We start from the raw sequence: 19889 nt of genomic DNA, 5'->3' as shown, positions 1-19889 counted from the left end.
GGTGCCTGGATGGTGTAGTTAGTTAAGCATCCAACTCTTGATTTCAACTCAGGTCATGATCTCAGGATCCTAAGATCTAGCCCCAAGTAGGGCTCCACGCTCAGTGGGGAGTCAGCTTCTCTCCTCCCTCTCTCCCTCCCCCTGCACACACTCTCTCTCTCTCAAATAAATAAATCTTTAAAAAAACACACACACAAATAAAATGGGCTTCCTTGTTAAAATCAAGAAATACTGGGATAAACAAAGGTAAAGAGGTTTCCTTAGGGCCAAAGTTCAGGGCCTTGCATTATAAATCCCTGAAAGGGGCAAAATGCAAGGTGCCATCTCCAAACTTATTCCCCCAGTACAGGTTTAGAGAACTGGGATCCCACCAGAACACACTTTGGGAAATGCTCTGATAGAGACCAAGCCCAGACATTCTCAGAAGTTCACAGTACAGCCAAGGAGCTCACTGCAGATAGGAGTACTGGGATCAGACAGGGACAACTATGGAGAACGGATACCAACTCCCTGTTGGAGAAAGCAGGCACATCCATTTCATATTCTAAACTCTTTTGGGTAGGGGCGCCTGGGTGGCTCAGTTGGTTATGTGCCTTCCTTTGGCTCAGGCCTTGTTCCCAGGGTCCTAGGATGCAGCCCCGGGTCAAGCTCCCTGCTTGCTGTGGAACCCGCTTCTCCCTCTCCCTCTGCTGCTCCCCCACTTGTGCTCACTCTCTCTCAGGAATAAATAAAATCTTAACAAAAAAAAAAAAAAAGTAGACTCTTTTGGGTATAAGTGGGAGAACAAACTACTCCTTATGAGGCAAAATCCAGCATCCTTATGTAAAGAAATGCACTAACATACATCAGTTGAAGCAGAACTTCTATTCCCATGAAAGATTGGGTATTCCACCACTGATGAATCATTTCAAATGTTCCACAGATACCTACCAAGGAATATGGTTATATTTTGTTATATTTAATAGATGTAGATGGCCATTTATAAGGATTGTCCATTTTTGTATAAAGGACACGATACAATTTATTTAACCCGTATTTGGAACAAGGAAGTATTCAAAATACAAATTCATGTGCCCCAAAATGAAAACGCACACAACTGAATTCATTTAACTGCATAGAAGTTGAATCATATACTGATACATATACAAGTGTAAAGACATCCAAGCTTAGATTTTTGTTTTTGCCTTACAGGTTGAACGTCTTTTGAGGCCGCTTTTGGTATGTGATGGGCACCAATAAATAGCAGCTAAAGAATAAACATCATCCTGCCTTAGTTCTTAGGTATGACCACAATTTCTTATTAGAAGAGAAACAGGTCTGAAGCCGAGCAGGTATAATAATGAAATAACATGATGAAAAAGAGAGGTCATGTGTGTCTATTCAGAAAAGTAGGGTTTTTGAAAATTTTTAAACCTCAAATTATACATGTAATATCCTATCAGCAAAAGCAAACAGCGAGTTACTTGGTTTTTAGTAAGGAAAGCCTGATTACATTGTTTAGTTCTATGTAGCTAAATGGCAATGGATGCATATGCCAATTTTACTGATCTACGGATTTAACACATCCTTAGTTGAACCAGCTATAATGTATGTCAAAGAAAATACTTCAGTTTTAAAACAGTCACAAAGTAGCCCTGTTTTTTCTTTTTTTTTTTTTTTTAAGATTTTATTTATTTTTGAGAGAGAGCACGTGAGCCTGAGCGGGGGGAGGGGCAGAGGGAGAGGGAGAAGCAGGCTCCCCACTGAACAGAGAGCCCAATGCAGGACTTGATCCCAGGACCCTCAGATCATGACCTGAGCAGAAGGCAGACGCTCAACTGACTGAGACACCCAGGTGCCCATAGCCCTGTTTTGTTAGTGCAAATCTGCAATAATGTAGTTACACGTTAAATACATGTAGAAAAAAATCAATGAACAGAAAGACATGCCATATTCTGAGGTGGAATTTCAAGCCTTTTCAATTAAGATCTGTAAATCTCATTCTTGACAAAAGTATACTTTTCATCTGGATAAAGTATCATAGAAGGGATTTGAGAAATGCTATTAAAGGGGTCTTAGCCACCCCAGAAAGGTAGTACACTTAATTTTTATAAAATAGTTATTAAAAAATTATAATAGTGTCTGATTGGGGCAGGAAGAAGTAGGAACAGAACACAACTAAAAACAAAGTCAAATCTACATAAAAATAGGCATTGTAAGCCACTGGGAAATAATGAATGCATTTTTTAAAATACATGAAAACAGTGAAGTCACTGGAATAGGAAAATCTACTAAGTATTCAATTTGGAGATGGGAAAATACTTCTCAAGTATAAAAGTAGAAGAAACTAAAATGAAAAATCCATACACTTCACTAAATAAGAATGAGTCTAAACTTAGGAGTCAACCTAAATGGTCAAAAGACACTTTGCAAGAGAAAGAGCCAAATATACTTGTGAAAAAAAAAATGCAGTCTCACCAATAACCAAAGAAAGGCACATTAACAAAATCTCTTTCCAAAACTTCTTAAAAACAATCGGTGTCCTGGAACTTCTGAGAGACATGTTAAATTCATATAAACTTTAAAAAATCCTTTTTAAAAAACATACACATCCTTTAATTCAACACCTCACCTCAAAAAAAATCTGTCTTAAGGAAATAGAGATGACTGTTCAAAAATTTTTAAGACAGTACACTTTTGCTAAGTATGAAAATTTGGAAATAGCCTGAGGGTCCAACAGTAGGTGTTTTATTAAATAAATTTTAAATCATGACACATGTTTAAGAATTATATGAGGCAGACACGAACAATTTTGTTATCAAAACTATTTAATGTTACAGGAAAATATCCACCACATAAATAAATCAAAAGAAATGCTATAAATACTAGCATTCCAAATGTTTAAGATGAAGAAAATATGTATATTAAGAAAACTAGATATGGAAACTAAATTATCAGTGGTCATCACTGAATAGATGAACTGTAACTTGTTTTTTCTTTGTGCTTTTCTGTATTTTACAAATTTTACAACGTATGCAATTTTAAGAAAAAAGTTATAAATTACCATGTGTTAAACATTATGAAAAACATTATCACACCTATTCTTTCACAGTTAACTCCACTTCTAAGAACTTACCCTAAGGACATAATCAAAAGTGCAAAATCATTTATGGAAAAGGATGTTTATGGAAATGTTATTTATAATAAAATAAATCTGGCAATAATAGGGAAATTTTAAATAAAGGTGGGGACATATGATCAACTGCTGGTAGGCCATGAAAAATGCTACTTAAGAATATTAATGTTAGAGAAAACAATTTAAGGTTGTTAAAAACAGGGCATAACAAACTTGAGGTATGTGGATCGAATTTTATGACAATATATGTATGATAAATACACAGAAAGAAGGAAGCAAATAAAATGTTAATAGTGTTTATCTGGAATTGATTACTTTGCTCTATTTTATAAATTTTTTCATTGAAAATGTATTGCTTTATAATTAATTATAGTTCCAAAAATAATACAAATTTTTAAGTTTACATACTTGGTTGCTCCATCATCATATGTTCCCATTAAGACTATTGTTCCATCTTGTATGGACTTCAGAAACTCAATAAATGGGGCCACATCTGAAGAAAAAGAAAGGATTGATGGGTTTTGGGGTTTTTTTAGTGACTAAGTAGCCATCATGATAACCACTTAAAAGTTAATATTAACTAAAATATAAAGTATTTGCAAATCAATAATTTCAAATGTAGAGTAACCAAAAGGGAGACAAAGCTTATGAATAGGTTAAAAATGAACTTTGTCCTTTAATAGGATCCCACCATCAACTTAGCATTTCCCAACCCTGATTCATCCTATGTGTCTTCTGTACTGATATTCCAGGGGCTAAATGAAAAAAACATAGCAAAGTTGTATTAAAGTATGACTGACAATTTGAAGAAAGAAACCTGATGGGGATGGGGGAGGAGCGTAGAAGAAAAGCTCATGGATTCTCAGAGCATATGTAAAATTGTTTGTATGGGTACTTATCTAAGAGGAGGATACAGAGCTTTTATCTAATTCATAAAAGGTTCTGTAATTTCTTAAAATATTATATAAATATACACACACATGAACATACATGCATACATATATACACTCTGATTTAAAGGATCCTCTGGGCACATCTAATTCCTGTAAACTAGGGGAAGGAATGAAGGTTATATCTAATTATGGCAAATACTACAGTCATTACCTGCTTCGTCTAGTGCACCAAGATACACGAAAACTTAAAGATAAACCACTTCGGTGACCACACACTGGCATGGCAGATCTAGATCACATACTACCGATTGTTCTACATCTTCAAACTCTCCAATGTCAGGTCTCCATGTAGTCCCCAAGTCTAACATTGCTTCAGAACTGGGTCGCTTCAATTTTACCCAGTTTCTTTCCACAGCAAAAATGCCAAAGATGTCCTCTAACTGAATTCTATTTTATAATAATAGCATTTTCAGCTCTGAGAAACTATAACAGAGCAGCTAACAAATCATTTCCTTTTAAATGCACAGACGGAAGTCAACTGCAACTATTTCTTCACTTGAAGAGACTTTTTGGTGTAATTAATCTACCTGTGATGAAGCAACAGAGCTTCTGATTTCAACGAAGGTTCTGCAAGAGTGTTTCCAGGTAGTTAAGTGTTGGTAAGGCCAATTATGCCATTAGAAGCTAAAACTGATGGCAGCATCTTAAATTTATACCGTTTTTACAGCTATGAAAAGTCCTCCTAATCTCATTTAAAAATAAATAAAACACTACATCTCATTACAAGCTGAAGAAGTATTAGAAAAGCTGAATGGTCTGAAAACTTAACATAAATTTCAAGAAGACTACCAGTTATTGGCTTCTAGGGAATATATAAAGGGGTTGGAAACGGGGAGGTACAGGGCACAGCCTCATGCTGAGAAATATCCTGAACCAACAACTTAGAAAAGAATCAGTGTTGGCCTTACATGAGATTTGAGGAAGAAATTTCTTTTGGGCACACTCTTGTTCAAGATGCGAGGTCCTTGCTTCTGCATGTGGGTAACTGACTTACACCTGTTCCTTGAGGAACTTCCACATTAGGAAGATGCCTGTGAACTGCTCTAAGTGCAATGAACTAAAAAGAAAATGCCTTCTCTCAAATATTCATCTACTTTAATAATAATCCTAATTATAATTTACTTTTTGAGACTAACAAATCATATGCAAAAAATGTCAATTAAGTTAAAAATGCTTAAATTGTTTATGCCCTTCTCCAAATTACTTATTCTTTTTAAAAAATGTCAGAGACTTAAAGGATCCAAGGCTTTCAATTAGTTGTCCTGCAGAAAATAGGACTCAGATTTTTAAAATCTCAATTTTGATATTATTGCTCTTAATTACACACACAATTTCCATAAAAAAAAAAAGCAAAGTAAATGCAATATGACCTAATACTTCACTATAGCTGGATGTTTAGTGAGAAGAGAAAATGAACTAACACAAATATACCATCAATCTCTCATTAATGGGCTATATTATATTGAGGAAGCCTAAGAAGTCAGTGTTAGCAACAGAACAGTTATGTGTTATTCACACTTACCTCCTCCCCACATGTCAAAATATTTGGTGTCTAATACTTCTCCTGTTTTTCCTGAAAGAAATGGAATTCATGTCAGATTATGCAATTGAAATATATACTGTGTAAGGCAGGAGATCTTATCCAGTGATGGGTTTGGATTCATTAGCAGAGAAAGAATTATTTTGAGACTTAAAATCTGAACTGTATGCATCTGAAATATATTTCTAAGAATAACTTTTGAATAAATTAAAATTCTGGACTTTCTCACGAATCTCATAAGCCAAGGAGCAGCAAACTGAAGTTCACAGCTGAGTGTAGACCGCTCAACTTCAGTTAGGTTTCATCCTTGTGTGTTACCATCTTCCCTTATTTAAGAATTAGCAAAAAATACGTAAACCTTTTACAAAAAGATGACTTGCATTTTCTACCATTAAAGCCATCTTTTAAATTTTTTTCAGATTTCCCTTTGAAAATGTATCTTTTTTGCTATCAAATATGTATAGAAACTTTTATGTAAGAAAATAAAGTAAAAATGCAGAAACTTATCTTCTGTTGTGAAAGAAATAAAAAATATTTTCCTATACTACAAACTGGGTAAGGCGGCCATGGTCCCTAATCGCCTGATACAGCCTTAGAGGGTTACCGTACCAGAAGGAAAAGACAATCATGCAGTCAGGCCTTATTTCATGGGTTCATATTTTCAGATTTGATTTTGCAAGAACACTTGAGACCTTCAGGATTCGATGAACTTAGTTTCACTAATGAACTTATGTGACAAATGTGGACAATACCGAAAAGTTACAATTAATCCTTACTCTTCATCCCTCTCCCCACCCCTTCCATTAGTCCATGACCCTTTGTCATTTACAGACCCTCATGTGTCACTCTGTCTTCCCATTGTTAGAATCCAACACCTTCAGAATTCATCAATTTAATGTTAGGTTGGTTTTAGCCTGACAACCCCATGGGAAACTCTCCACACACTGCACAGCAAGGAGGGTGCTTCCAAGGAAGCATGCTCGCACACTTAGACACCAAGTCGCCACGTATAGTTGGTTTTTCAGGAGGATGGGAGGAAGTTGGGGAGGGGGCTTTAGTGTCAAGTGTGGCACTTTCTAACTTGATCCCTTGACAGCAGAGGGCATTTTACTCTGGGCCACATGAATCTCCACTGACCACATCTGTAAGGTGAAATAATTATTCTTACCATTTACTAAGGCAACATTGATCCCTCTTCCAACATTATTCTTAACACCACTCATTAAGCTGAAGGAGAAAAGTCAAGACAAATTTAGAATTAGATACTGTACATAAATATGTATCAGAGAAATAAAATCATGCCAAAAAAAAAAAAAAAGTTGGGGATATTATATATACACACAATTGTTTAAGAACTGCAGTGGAGATTAAAAGATCTCTACTACATCAGAGAAGACAGTCTAATATTATATAATTTTTAAGCAATGTCCTTAAGTAAGATTTCACAAATCGATGTATTAAAAAGTATCAGGGGGCACCTGGGTGGCTCAGTTGGTTAAGCAACTGCCTTCGGCTCAGGTCGTGATCCTGGAGTCCCAGGATCGAGTCCTGCATCGGGCTCCCTGCTCAGCAGGGAGTCTGCTTCTCCCTCTGACCCTCCCCCCTCTAATGTGCTCTCTCTCATTCTCTCTCTCAAATAAATAAATAAAATCTTTAAAAAAAAAAAAAAGTATCAGGACCCAAATAGTAGACTACTTTTTGCTACTCTGTGTCAGGTTATGAAATACCATTTTAGAAAATCCTTAAAACACGTGGACAGTAAACACATATTTTGCACCATTCTCAAAGGATCCAACAATTGATAATCTCTTTTCTACTTTTTGCAATATCCATGTGACATGAAACAGAAATGAGATGCTTTTATCATCTGGAAGCAAGAAGAGTTTCACCTACTTCACCTAATGGTGAACATTCTCTTAGTGATTATCAATGTAAAATTTCTCTATACCCAGAAGAAGGAATCTTGCATTCATTTAATTACTGCATCTAAGCACAGTCACTTGTATTGTCACACCTGAGGTAGTCAACATCCAGGAGCAGCTCACAGACCACTATGATTCTGTGAACCAGAAGGCATGAGTGGAACATTTGCTTGTATCCGTTCAGTTTGCTGAATTAGAATTAATAACTAAAATTGTAGGTATCTACAGTCTCAAAACTCAAGGTAATAGTAATATTGCTACTGGTGTGCTGTTCAGTGATTAACAACTGGTTTGAGGTTGATGGAACAGGAGAAGGATGCATATATGGGAATATACACACAGACACACACATGTCCATATATGGGACATCCATACCTACACAGGCAGGTGCCTAAGTTTATTATAAACTTTACTAAAATATAAAGGATTTTGTAGCACACAATTTCACAAATAATAAAAGCTATAATATTTCATTATGCATTCCACAGAGCCACTGATTCTAACAGAGTATGTTGCTTTTCACAGAACTTAGATCTGTAGCTAAAGCATGGTTGCAAGCGATGGATGAATGCTGTTCTAACAAACGTTGGATGACATTTCATTTAAAGAGCAAGACACCTCTTCATATACCTGTTGGCCATTTGTATTCCTCTTTTGAGAAATGTCTATTTAGGCCTTTTACTCATTTTTTAATCAGGTTATTTGGTTTCTTGCTAGTGAGCAGCAGGAGTTCCTTATATATTTTGGATGCTAATCTATCAGATATATGGTTTGCAAATTTTTTTTCCCATTCAGTAGGTTGACTTTCCATTCTCTTGACTCCTTTTCTGTGCAAAAGCTTTCTAGTTTGATGTAATCTCATTTGTCTACTTTTGCTTTTGTTGCCTAGGTTTTTGGTGTCTTATTCAAAAAATTCATTGCCCAGACCAATGCCATAAAGCTTTTTTCCCTAGATTTTCTTCTAAGAGTTTTTTGGTTTCAGATCAAGAAACTGATTTTAAATATAATGATACAGGTAGGTAAAAAGTAAAAGAGTAGAAAGAGAAAAATCATGTAAACTTTAATCAGAAGAACACAGGATTGCTATTCAATAATAAAGAATCCAATTTAAAAATGGGCAGGGTTTGAATAGACATTTCTCCGAAGAGGATACACAAATGGCCAACAAGCAAATGAAAAGATGTTAAATATCATTAACCATCAGGGAAATGCAAAATGAAATCACAGTGAGATACCACTCAACACCCACTAGGATGGCTGTAATCAATAAGTCAGATAATAAGCAGTGTTATGTGGAAAAACTGGAACCCTCATACACTGCTGTTAAGGTAAACTGGTGCAGCCACTTCAGAAAATAATCCGGCAGCTCCTCAGATAGTTAAACATAGAATAACTATATGAACCCAAATCCAGTCCTAAGTATGTGTACAAGAAAAATGAAAACATGTCCATACAAAACTTATATACAAATATTTATAATAACATTATTCCTAATAGCCAAAAAGTAGAAACAAACCAAATGTCCATCAACTGACAAACGAATAAACAAAATGTGATATATCTATATACAATGGAGGATTACTCTGTCATAAAAAGGAATGAAGTATTGATACATGCTACATGGATGAACCTTGAAAACACTATGCTAAGTGAAGAAGCTGATGACAAAAGAACCCCTACATATTATATAATACCTTCTATATGATAATGTCCAAAATAGATACGTCTATAGAGAAAGAAAGTAAAACATGGTTACTTAGGGCCGGTTGGGGAGTGGGGGAGAAGGGAGTGGAATGGGATGGGAATGGGGTAGAAGGGCAACACAGCTAAAGGACACATTTCTTTTTGAGGTATAAAAATGTTCTAAAATTGGCTGTAGAGATGGTTGCAGATATCTGTGGATATACTAAAAACCATGACTGTACACTTTAAATGAGTGAATTGTATGGCATGTGAATTATATCTCAATAAAGCTGTTTAAACAAAAGAAAGTAGGAGTGCCTATATTAACACCAATTAAATAGACTCCAGAGCAAAGAAAATAAGCAGAGAGGGAGATTCATAATGATCGAAAGGTCACTTCAGCCAGACAGAGAAAACTTAAATGTGTATGTATCAAGCAACTGAGGTACAAACTACGTGAATCAAAACCAGACAGAACTGAGAGAGAAACAGAAAATTTACAATCACAGCTGGTTACGTCAACAGCCCTCTTTCAACAACTGATTGACAGAAAATTACCAAATGTATGGAAGAACTCAACAACAGCATTAACCAAGTGTCAAAATGACATTTATTGAACATTCTACCCAACAAGAGCAGAACACACATTCTTTTCAAGTGTCCATGGAGCATATACTAAAGGTAGATAGACCATATCATGAGTCACAAAATAAACCTCAACATTTTTAAAAGAATTGAAATCACACCAAGTGTATTCTTCAACCACAATGAAATCAGTAACAGAAAGATAACAGGAAAATTTCCAAACACTTGGAAGCTAAACAACATACTTCTCAATAATCCATGGGTCAAAGAGGAAGTCTGAAGGGAAATTAAAAAACACATTGCAATGAAAGAAAATATAACTTATTAAAATTTGTGAGGCATAGCTAAAAGAGTACCGAGAGAGGAATTTATAACACTAAGTACTTAAATTAAAAAAGAAACTAAAAGGAATCCCATAAACCTAAAGTAAGCAGAAGGAGAGCAATCAAAAACAGCAGAAATCAATGAAACAAAAAGCTTGTTCATTAAAAAGGTCAATAAAATTAACAAACCTTTAGTAAGACTGACAGAAAAAAAGACATAAATCACCAATATCAAAAGTGAAATGGGATATCACTATAGACCCTGCAGACATCAAAAGGATAAAGGAATACTATGAACGATTTACCCTTGTAAATCTGACAACTCAGATTAATTAGGCCAATTCCTAAAGAAGTACAACTAACACAATTCATCCATTATGAAATAGATCATTTAAATAATCCTGTAACTATTAAAGATATTGAATTCATAGTTTATAAACTCAACTCACTGGAAAATCTCCAAGCCTAGACAGTTTCACTGGAGACTTCTACCAAATGTTTAAAAAAAAAAAACAATTAACACTACTTCTACACAAACTCTTTCAGAAAACAGAATACCTCCAATTTTATTTTATAAAGCCAGTATTAAAATACCAAAACCAGAGTAAGACATCATGAGAAAACTACAAACCAATATGCTTCATTAGTATACAGGCAAAAATCCTCCTTAACAAAACATTAGTAAATAGAATTTAGCCTTATATTTAAAAAGCCAGAAACCGTGACCAAGTCAGGTTTAGCCTATGGATACACAGATGTTTTAATATTTGAATAGTTAATATAATCCACTGTATTAACAGATTTAAGAAAAATTACATGATCACCTCAATACAGAACATGCATTTGACAAAATTCAACACCCATTCATGATAAAAAGTCCCAGAAAACTAGTAAGAGAGAACTACCTCAACTTGATAAACAACATTTCCAAAAATCTACACCTAACATCATACTGGATGGTGAAAGACAATACTTTTACCCTAAGATCAGGAACAAGTCAAGGATGTCCATTCTCACCATTACTATTCAACACAGTATTGGAAATCCTAGCCAATGCAATAAGGCAAGAGAAGTGAAATAAAGGCACACAAATCAGAAAGGAAAAAATAAAGCTGTCTTTATTTGCAGATGACATGTTTGTCTGTATGGATAATCCCAAGGAATTTACAAAAACAAAAACAAAACTCCTAGAAGTAATAAATTAATTTAGCAAGGTTACAGAAGATACAAGACCAACACACAAAAATCAATTGTGTGTCTATATACTAACAATATAAAAACTGAAATTAAAAATACAATGCCACCTACAATTGCTTAAAAAAAATGGGGGATACTTAGGTATAAATCTAATAAAGCATGCATAGGACTTGCAAGCTGAAACCCACAAAAATGGTAATGGAAGAAAACAAAGAATATATAAAGAGAAATGCCATATTCATCAACTGAATAGTAAAGATGGCCAATTCTCTCCAAATAAATATACAAATTTCACACAATTCCTAACAAAAATCCCAGGAAGATTTTCTGTAGATAGAGGCAAGTTATCTAAAATGTATATGGTAAGGCAAAGAAACTAAGTAGCTAATTTGGGGGGAAAAAAAAGAAGAAGAAAATGGGAGGAATTATTCTACCTTATGTAAAGACTTACTCCATAACTAGTATAATCAAGAGCATGTGGTATTAGTGGACAGATAAATATACAGATCAATGGAATGAATAGAGAACCCAAAGCCAAGTGGGACCAAAAAATGCACCAGTCGAAATATAGGCAACTTATTTTCCAACAAAGGAGCAAAAGCAATTCAATGGAGGGAGGATAGTCATTCCAACAAATGGTGCCGAAGCAACTAGATATTCATAGGCCAAAACTGAACCTCAACCTACATTTCATACTTTATTCAAAAATAAATGTAGAATGGATCATAGATTTAAATGTAAAACATAAAACTATAAAAATTTTAGAAAATCATGCAGAAGAAAACCTTTGAAACCTACGGCTCCATGAATGATGGATTTTTAGACCTGACACCAATCCATAAACAAAGCACATCCATGAAAGAAAAATAAATCAATAAATTGGAACTGGATTATCAAAATTGCAAACTTTGGCACTAGAAAAGATCCTAGTGAAAAGGATGTCTAGACAAGCTATGGGTTGGGAGAAAATAGTCACAAACCACATATCTGACAACAGGATTCATATCCAGAATGTATCTCAAAAACTCAAATTGCAGTAATTAAAAAAAGAAAAACAAACACTCCAATTACAAAATGGACAAAGACATGAATAGATATTTCACTGAAGAGGCTATATGGATGGCAAAACAAACAAAAAACCCCACATTAAAAGATGTTCAACATCACTAGCAATTAAATTGAGATATCACCACACATTTGAATAGCTAAAATAAAAAACAGTAACACCACCAAATTCTGACAAGTATACAGAGAAACTGGATCTCTCATATATTGCTGGTGGAAATGTAAAACGGTGCAGTCACTCTGGAAAATGTTTGGCAGTTTCTTACAAAATTAAACATACGCTTACCACACAACCTAGAATTCCTGGGGATTTTACTGCAGAGAAATAAAGATGTACATCCACAAGAAAACATGTATGTGGTTGCTCATAGCACTTTTACTGGTTAGCAGCTAAAACCTGGAAACAACTAAATTGTTTGGTTGAGGACAACAGGTGATGGATAAACTGTGGTATATCCATAGTACAGACTATTACTCAGCAATAAAAAAAAAAGGTAATTAACATGAACCAGTATTTCAAGAGTATTAGGCCAAGTGAAAAAAGCCAATCTCATATGGTCACATATTTTATGATTCTATTTCTATAACATTCTCAAATTTCAAAATGATAGAAATGAAAAACAGATGAGTGGTTGCCAGGGGTCAGTGATGGTGGGGAGATGATATCAGGGTGGTATAAGAGAGATCTTCATGGCGATAGAATAATTCTGCATCTTAATTGCTGTATTGGCTACATGTATCTACTGTATCTACACATGTGATAAAATGACACAGAATGACACACATTGTACCAATGCCAATTTCCTGGTTTTGATACTGTACTCTAATTAAGTAAGATACAATCATGGGGAAACCGGTATAGAATACACAGGACTACTCCGTACGATCTTGGCAATTGCCCGTGATTTCTGTAATTATTTCAAAATAAAGAGTTAAAAAAAATAACTCTACTTGAAGGTCCATTAAAAAAGGAAAAGGATAAAAATTTGATTTTGAAAAGCTTAGTAGCATTTAACTATTTATATCTACCCATATGGGTCGCATATCTGCCTTCAAAATCTCACCTTTCATTCTCTAAAATTTACATGTCATAAAGCACAGACGTTTTCCATGTGTGTTCAAGAGTAGTTCTGAAAGACGAGCCATAAGGAAAACAACTAAACGTGCTGCCCCAAAAGAAGGCAGTTTAGAAATGCATTTGCTCTGCTCCTGCGAGAAATATGTAGGTGAACTCCATCATTAATGTTAAGAAGCAACACCAATGATTAACCTGTTACATTAATAGCTGTGTATCACGGTGTCTTAATACTGAATAATCAGAGTTTCACAGTGTCTCCACCATGGAGTATGCTGCCCTGTCTATCTCAGAGCAGAGGAACACAGGCAACAAAGCAGCAGAATGGCAGAGGCTTCCCACAAGAGGGCAGCAGCTAATCAATTTTTAAAACCTGTAACTAGCAAATGACAAACTACTGAAGATTTTTAATATGTCAATTTATAAATACATAAACCGGTCTTATTCACACAAGTGGAAGTGTTTTCTTTTATCTTTCATGAATATGAAGGTTCCCCTACAACCATTCCACACCTCCAGACGAAAATCTAAAGAAAATACTATGTAATCTGTAGACAGATTCTACATCTTTGCACAGTTTTGTTTAAAATACCTACTTTATGTTTTAAATACCACATCTTAAAATGATCAGTTTAGAGCAGGGTTTAACAAACTATAGCCCATGGGACAAATCTAGCCAACTGCCTGTGGTTTGTTTTTTGTTTTTGTTTTTTTTTGGGGGGGGGTGTTATTATTTTTGAGCTTAGAATGGTTTTTATATTTTTAAATGGTTACACTTTAAATGTTTATATAAGTACTTATACACTTTCCTTGATTTTACCTCTTGACCCTTACAGTCAAAAATACTATCTGGCCCCTCAAGGTAAAGTAAATGAATAAATCCATCGAAATAGTTTGCTGTATATTCCTATACCAAACATTAAGATTATAATAAAAGGCGAAGTATTATCCTAATATCAACTTCATATAAACTGAAATCAAATGAGTATATGCCTAAAATAAAAGCTGTATCTTGAACGTAAGATAATTCTAATGGGTTCTCTAATGCAAAATAAAAAGAAGCTACAATTCCTGTATTGTGTGACACTTGGTGTTTATACCCAAGATTTTCTATCCCAAGCTAATGAGAAGTTTGAAATCCATGTTAATCTCCATAATATATCTGATGCATCTAACCTGTCCTTAAAACCATAACCACCACCCTAATCTTAATATCGTCTTTTGTCTATATTGAGGTTTCTCAAACTCAGTCTATGAGGACGTTACGGCCCCAATAACTCACGTGGCAAGGCCGTCCTGCCACACTGGGGGAATGGGTCAGAGCATCCCAGCCACTGTAGAGCCAAGTAGAGCCACTGTAGCCAAAACATCGCAGAATGCCTATAGACCTTGGCAAATGTCCCCTGGGGAGCAACATCATCCCCACTGAGAAGCACTGATCTGGACTAGTCGTCTCCAAAATGAGTGTGCATGTACTCAGGGCATGTGCAGGAAAATATTAAAATTTCTACTTACATATTTTTAGCATCTATTGATAGATTTAGTGAATGCACATGAAAAAAGCCCTGTCACCACTGTGGAGAGGGGCAGTGAGAGCCTTGGCAGCGACTGGCAATGGCCTTCCAGTTGTTCTATTCTATTTCCCGAATCATTTTATACATCAGTCAGATAATTTTTTCAACATAAATCAAATGACATGCCAGAATCTGAAAACCTTCGACGACTCAAACACTCAGAAAAAGATCTCATCTCCTTACCTGCACGGCCTTTAAGTTCCTACTGGCCTGGCCCTTCTCCCTCAATCTCATCTCGCTCACCCCCATTGCCCTGCATCACACCCTGTGCACAGCTCATCTGTCTGATTGTCCAGGGAAGAGCAGATTAAAAGCAACAACCTAAAGGAAGGGCTTGTGATCTCAGACACCAACTTCACATACAAGTGATCGTCAACCCTAAGGCAGGAGACTGAAAACTTAAAAACTGTACTTGGTAGAGCATCTCAGTACAGAAAACCATTCCACTTAGGGGCAAACAGTTCTGTATCACAACAGGGGGAGGTTATTACTGGATTATTTCACACTTCAACAGGCACTCAGACGTTTAAAACAAAGGATGTTTGTGAGACAGAGCATTCGTTATCTAGGGCAGTGCTGTCAAATGGGACTTTCTGCAATGGTGGAAATGCTCTGTATTCAGCTGGGTAGGCACAAGCCATGGGTAGCTATTGAGCACTTGAAATGTGGCTAGTGTGCCTGAGGAACTGAACTTTTAATTTTAATTCATTTAAATGAATTAATTTTTCCCTGATTACTTAAGAATCAGAATTAAATCATCACATGTGTCTATGGCTACCAGATGGGACAGCCCACGTCTAGAGGAAATCCCTCGTCTTTACATGAAGCTGAATAAATGCTATGTTCTTATGTCACTCTAATATGAAATTTCAGAGTTTTTTTAAAGGTTTTATTTATTTATTTGACAGAGACACAGCTAGAGAGAGAACACAAGCAGGGGGAGTGGGAGGGGGGAAGCAGGCTCCCTGCAGAGCAGGGAGCCTAATGCGAGGCTCTATCCCAGGACCCTGGGATCATGACCCGAGCCGAAGGCAGAAGCTTAACCGACTGAGCCACCCAGGCACCCCAAAATTTCAGAATTTTAAGGCTCTTTAAACACGTGGGAGAAGAAATTGTGTAATGAAAACTGAAATCACTTTTTAAAACACGCCCAATACGTTTTCAAAAGATCCATTAAACTCAGGTTCAATTTGCTATAATTTAATAGCACATCATATACTTCCAAACTGATAAATACTTACATATTGTCTTCCAGACAGATTTTGGGTCCCACCACATTGGCTGCGCCACTTGCCATTTTAAAAGCAAAATGCTTCTCAGGGCAAGCTTTTGAGATTCCACATTTATATCTGGGGGGTTTTGTAGCTTTGGGGAGAAATGTTTTTAAAAAAGTATTAGTAGACTCTATAATCAGTTTGTTTCATATCTTAAACCAGAAAGAGCATTATGTAAAAACACCAAGATATATGTATCTTAAAATACATACAAAACAAAAAACAGAATTTCCTAGGAAACAAGCTAATAATTGACATAAATGAATCAAGTAATTAATCTTGATGAAGGTAAATATATTTTATCTAATTACTTTTTTTATTTTTCTAAAGTTTTTAATTTAGCAAACAATATTACGTTAGTTCTAGGTGTATAACATAAAGATTCAACAACTCTACATGTTATTACGCTATGCTCACAAGTGTAGCTACCATCTGTCACCATACAACACTATTAAAATACAACTGATTATATTTTTACACTATAGCTTTTATTCCTCTGACTTGTTAATTTTTAAACGTGGAGTTTATTTCTCCTACTCCCTTTCACCCATTTTTGCCCATCCCCCAGCCATCTCCCTTCTAATTATTTTTAAATTTATTTTTAAAATTCAGGATGGGGAGGGGCACCTGGGTGGCACAGCCAGTTAAGCGACTGACTCTTGGTTTCAGTTCAGGTCATGATCTCAGGGTTGTGAGACTGAGACCTGCGTGGGGCTCTGTGCTCAGCCTGGAGTCTGCTTAAGATTCTCTTTCCCTCTCCCTCTGCCCCTACTGCTCATGCTCGCTCTCTCTTTCTCTAAAATAAATAAATACATCTTTTAAAAAAAATTCAGGATAGGGGAGGTTTTGAATTGCTACTTTACATTTCTAGTCCATATATGCACAATACACTAGAATGAGTAAAAAGCCTAATACATCACTGACACTGAATATCTGCTCACGTTCTAGTTCTAACGAGGAACTCTTCTTTCACACATTTTCTGTACTTATACTACTGAAACTAAAAACACTAATAAAATATCCATTATGAATACCAGTATATACCAAGATTAAGCTGTCCATTCAAATAGCATCCTTATAACTTAAAAAGTTCTAACTCAATTTTGCTCAAGTTGAAATCTCTCCATTGTTTGATTTTAAGTGCTCATATGCCTAAGATAAAACAGAATAAACCGTCTGCAAAATATTGACATGAAATACTTACAACGCGCAGCTGTGTCCAATGCTGACCTTGCTAGGAAAAAAAAAAAAAGGTTATCTTTGTTAGAAGGAATAAAGCTATTGTCAAATATCCACTTTTTAAACATATTTGGAACTAAAAGATTTATAAAATAAAAAACAATATTGCTCTAGAGAAAAAGTGTGAAAGTAACTTTAGGCTACAAAACTCACTACAAACAATTATGCAGAGGAATTATGGATGGTAGTATTTTATTACTGATAGAACATTTTATTCTTTATATTTTATTTTTATTTCTAGTTATAATTTAAATCTCAATCAGAAAGATACTCTACGAACTTAATTTCTTTTTAGATTTCTTTTTCAATTTTTTCCAGCTTTCTTAAGACATAATCAACACAGAACATTCTGTAAGTTTAGGTGTACAATATGTTGACTTGATACATCTATAAATTGCAAAATGATAACCAGTATAGTATTAGCTACCACCTCCATCCCATCACATAGTTACCATTTCTCTTTTTGTGGCAAGAACATTTAAGATCTACTCTCTAATCAACATGCAAGTATACGATACAGTTATTACTGGCTATAATCACCATGCTACATTAGAGATCCCCAAACTTGTTAATCTTGTAACTGGGAGTTTAGACCCTTTGAGCAAAGTCTCCCTCTTACCTTCCTCCCAACCCCTGCTAACCACCATTTTACTGTTTATCTGAGTTTTTCCTTTTTAGATTTCACATATAACTGATACCATACACTATTTCAAACTTCCCTTTAAATGACCTTAAATATATACTCGGTGACTATTATGGCGTTTAAAAGTTGATCCTGCTGTTGTATACACATGCATATAAAGTCCTGGAGAATATATATAAACTTATCTTGGTGGTTAGGCTAGGAGATTCGGGGGCAGGGAAAACAAGAGGGATGGTGGTGGTGAGGAGTTTAATTTCTCTAGAATAGAAATGTATTGGGTGTAATAAACAAAATAAGGTCAATTACTAAGCCTTTTATAATTTATCAGTTCAAGGAAGCCAGAATCTTATGATCAAATCTAAACTTTAATGCAGTAGATCTCAACCTGGCCATCTACACTTAGAGCTTTTTAAAAAGCACTAACATCTGATCCCAGTCTAGGGAATTACAGTTCAGATCATCGACAGTATTGTGGGCAGCCACTTCCCGATTTGGCTAATAAGTATGCGGTGTCACAAATATTTGTCAGCTGTATGACTATAAATAGTCACTGGGTTTTTAAAAAGTTCTATACTATTTTAGATAATTGAGAATTTCCTGTAAGTCCAGAACTGAAACTGGAAACAGAAAGGTAAAGCTGAAAAATAATATGTAAATGTTTAAAAAGAGGAAAATGACCAAGTAAATGAAGGCTCATTAACACTATAAAACACTCAAAATATTACATGCCACTGAAGTCATAAAAGCAATGGGAGTAACATGGAGAAAGTCTAATGCATGAAATAAAGCAAAAAATCAAGCCTTATCTATACGAAACATATTCATGGATAAGGACAAAGACTTGAAGGAAAAAAAAAAAAGACCATTTAGTAAATTAGAGTGCTGGGACTACTGGGCTCATTCTTTTAATTTCCTTAATTATGGCATAAAAGTAAGGGAAACATCAATTCTAGAGATCATCTGGTCCAAAGCTCTCACTTTTGTAAACAAAATTAAAGCCCAGAGAGTGATTAGCAACATAAACACTAGATATTCTCAACTTCACTTTGCCCTGAACAAACACATATCATCAGACTCAGGTATTAAGATATTTACAGAAAAACATTGTTCAAATCAGGAATTCTGGTATGCCTAACTTATGGTAACAAGATACAGGGAAGACAGTGGGATCAGAATAGGGGTAATATAACAGAGCTCATTCATATATGCTGGGTACTCTTATCAAGTACTTTTGCATGTATTACTGATTTAATCATCATTCCTGTTTCAAAGAGAAAGAAACTGGGAACTGAGAGGTTTACTGATTTGATTTATTTCAAGTCATAATTAATAACTGGCAGAGATCGTTTTCAAAGTCCTATTTCACTCTAGCACCCAAACTCCTATTGCATTGCAAAATGGGAAATGTCTGAGGTCCTCTGACCACATGCATAAAAACTGCTAGTCCTGCTCAGGGCAGGAAGCCAGGATAGGGAGCTTTCAGAACAACCCTTCTGACTGGAGAGGATTCAAGACTGAAGACAAGGAGTCCACAAGGACCAGGATGCTGCTAAAGTAGTCCAGGTAAAAAGGCATAGCAGCTGGAACAAAGGTAATGACTGTGGGTTTGAAACAAGTAGACCAGTTCAGAACTAAGGAAGCAACACTGATGGGACTTGAGAATGGACCAGATGGAGGGATGATGGAAAGGCAGCAGTCAAG

At 35.4% G+C, this 19889-nt stretch overlaps 1 protein-coding gene across 3 annotated transcripts in view; it reads right to left on the bottom strand.

Moving 5' to 3' along the window:
* The window catches only part of FAM3C (FAM3 metabolism regulating signaling molecule C), a 52463-nt gene that overhangs the window by 9517 nt on the left and 23057 nt on the right, over nucleotides 1–19889 (bottom strand). For all 3 annotated transcript variants that reach the window (XM_045864337.3, XM_064575009.1, XM_045864338.3), the window contains 5 exons: nucleotides 17511–17540; nucleotides 16274–16397; nucleotides 6777–6835; nucleotides 5591–5641; nucleotides 3524–3608 (listed from right to left, as the gene is read on the bottom strand). In XM_045864337.3, coding sequence (XP_045720293.1) covers nucleotides 3524–3608; nucleotides 5591–5641; nucleotides 6777–6835; nucleotides 16274–16397; nucleotides 17511–17540 — 349 coding nt within the window. The remainder of the gene's footprint in view (nucleotides 1–3523; nucleotides 3609–5590; nucleotides 5642–6776; nucleotides 6836–16273; nucleotides 16398–17510; nucleotides 17541–19889) is intronic.

Source organism: Mirounga angustirostris, unplaced genomic scaffold (assembly GCF_029215605.1).
Source record: "Mirounga angustirostris isolate CCGP_5_RB_7025 unplaced genomic scaffold, mMirAng1.0.hap1 SCAF_12, whole genome shotgun sequence".
NCBI classification, from domain to species: Eukaryota; Metazoa; Chordata; class Mammalia; order Carnivora; family Phocidae; genus Mirounga; species Mirounga angustirostris.
This window is presented reverse-complemented; position numbering and strand designations above follow the sequence as displayed.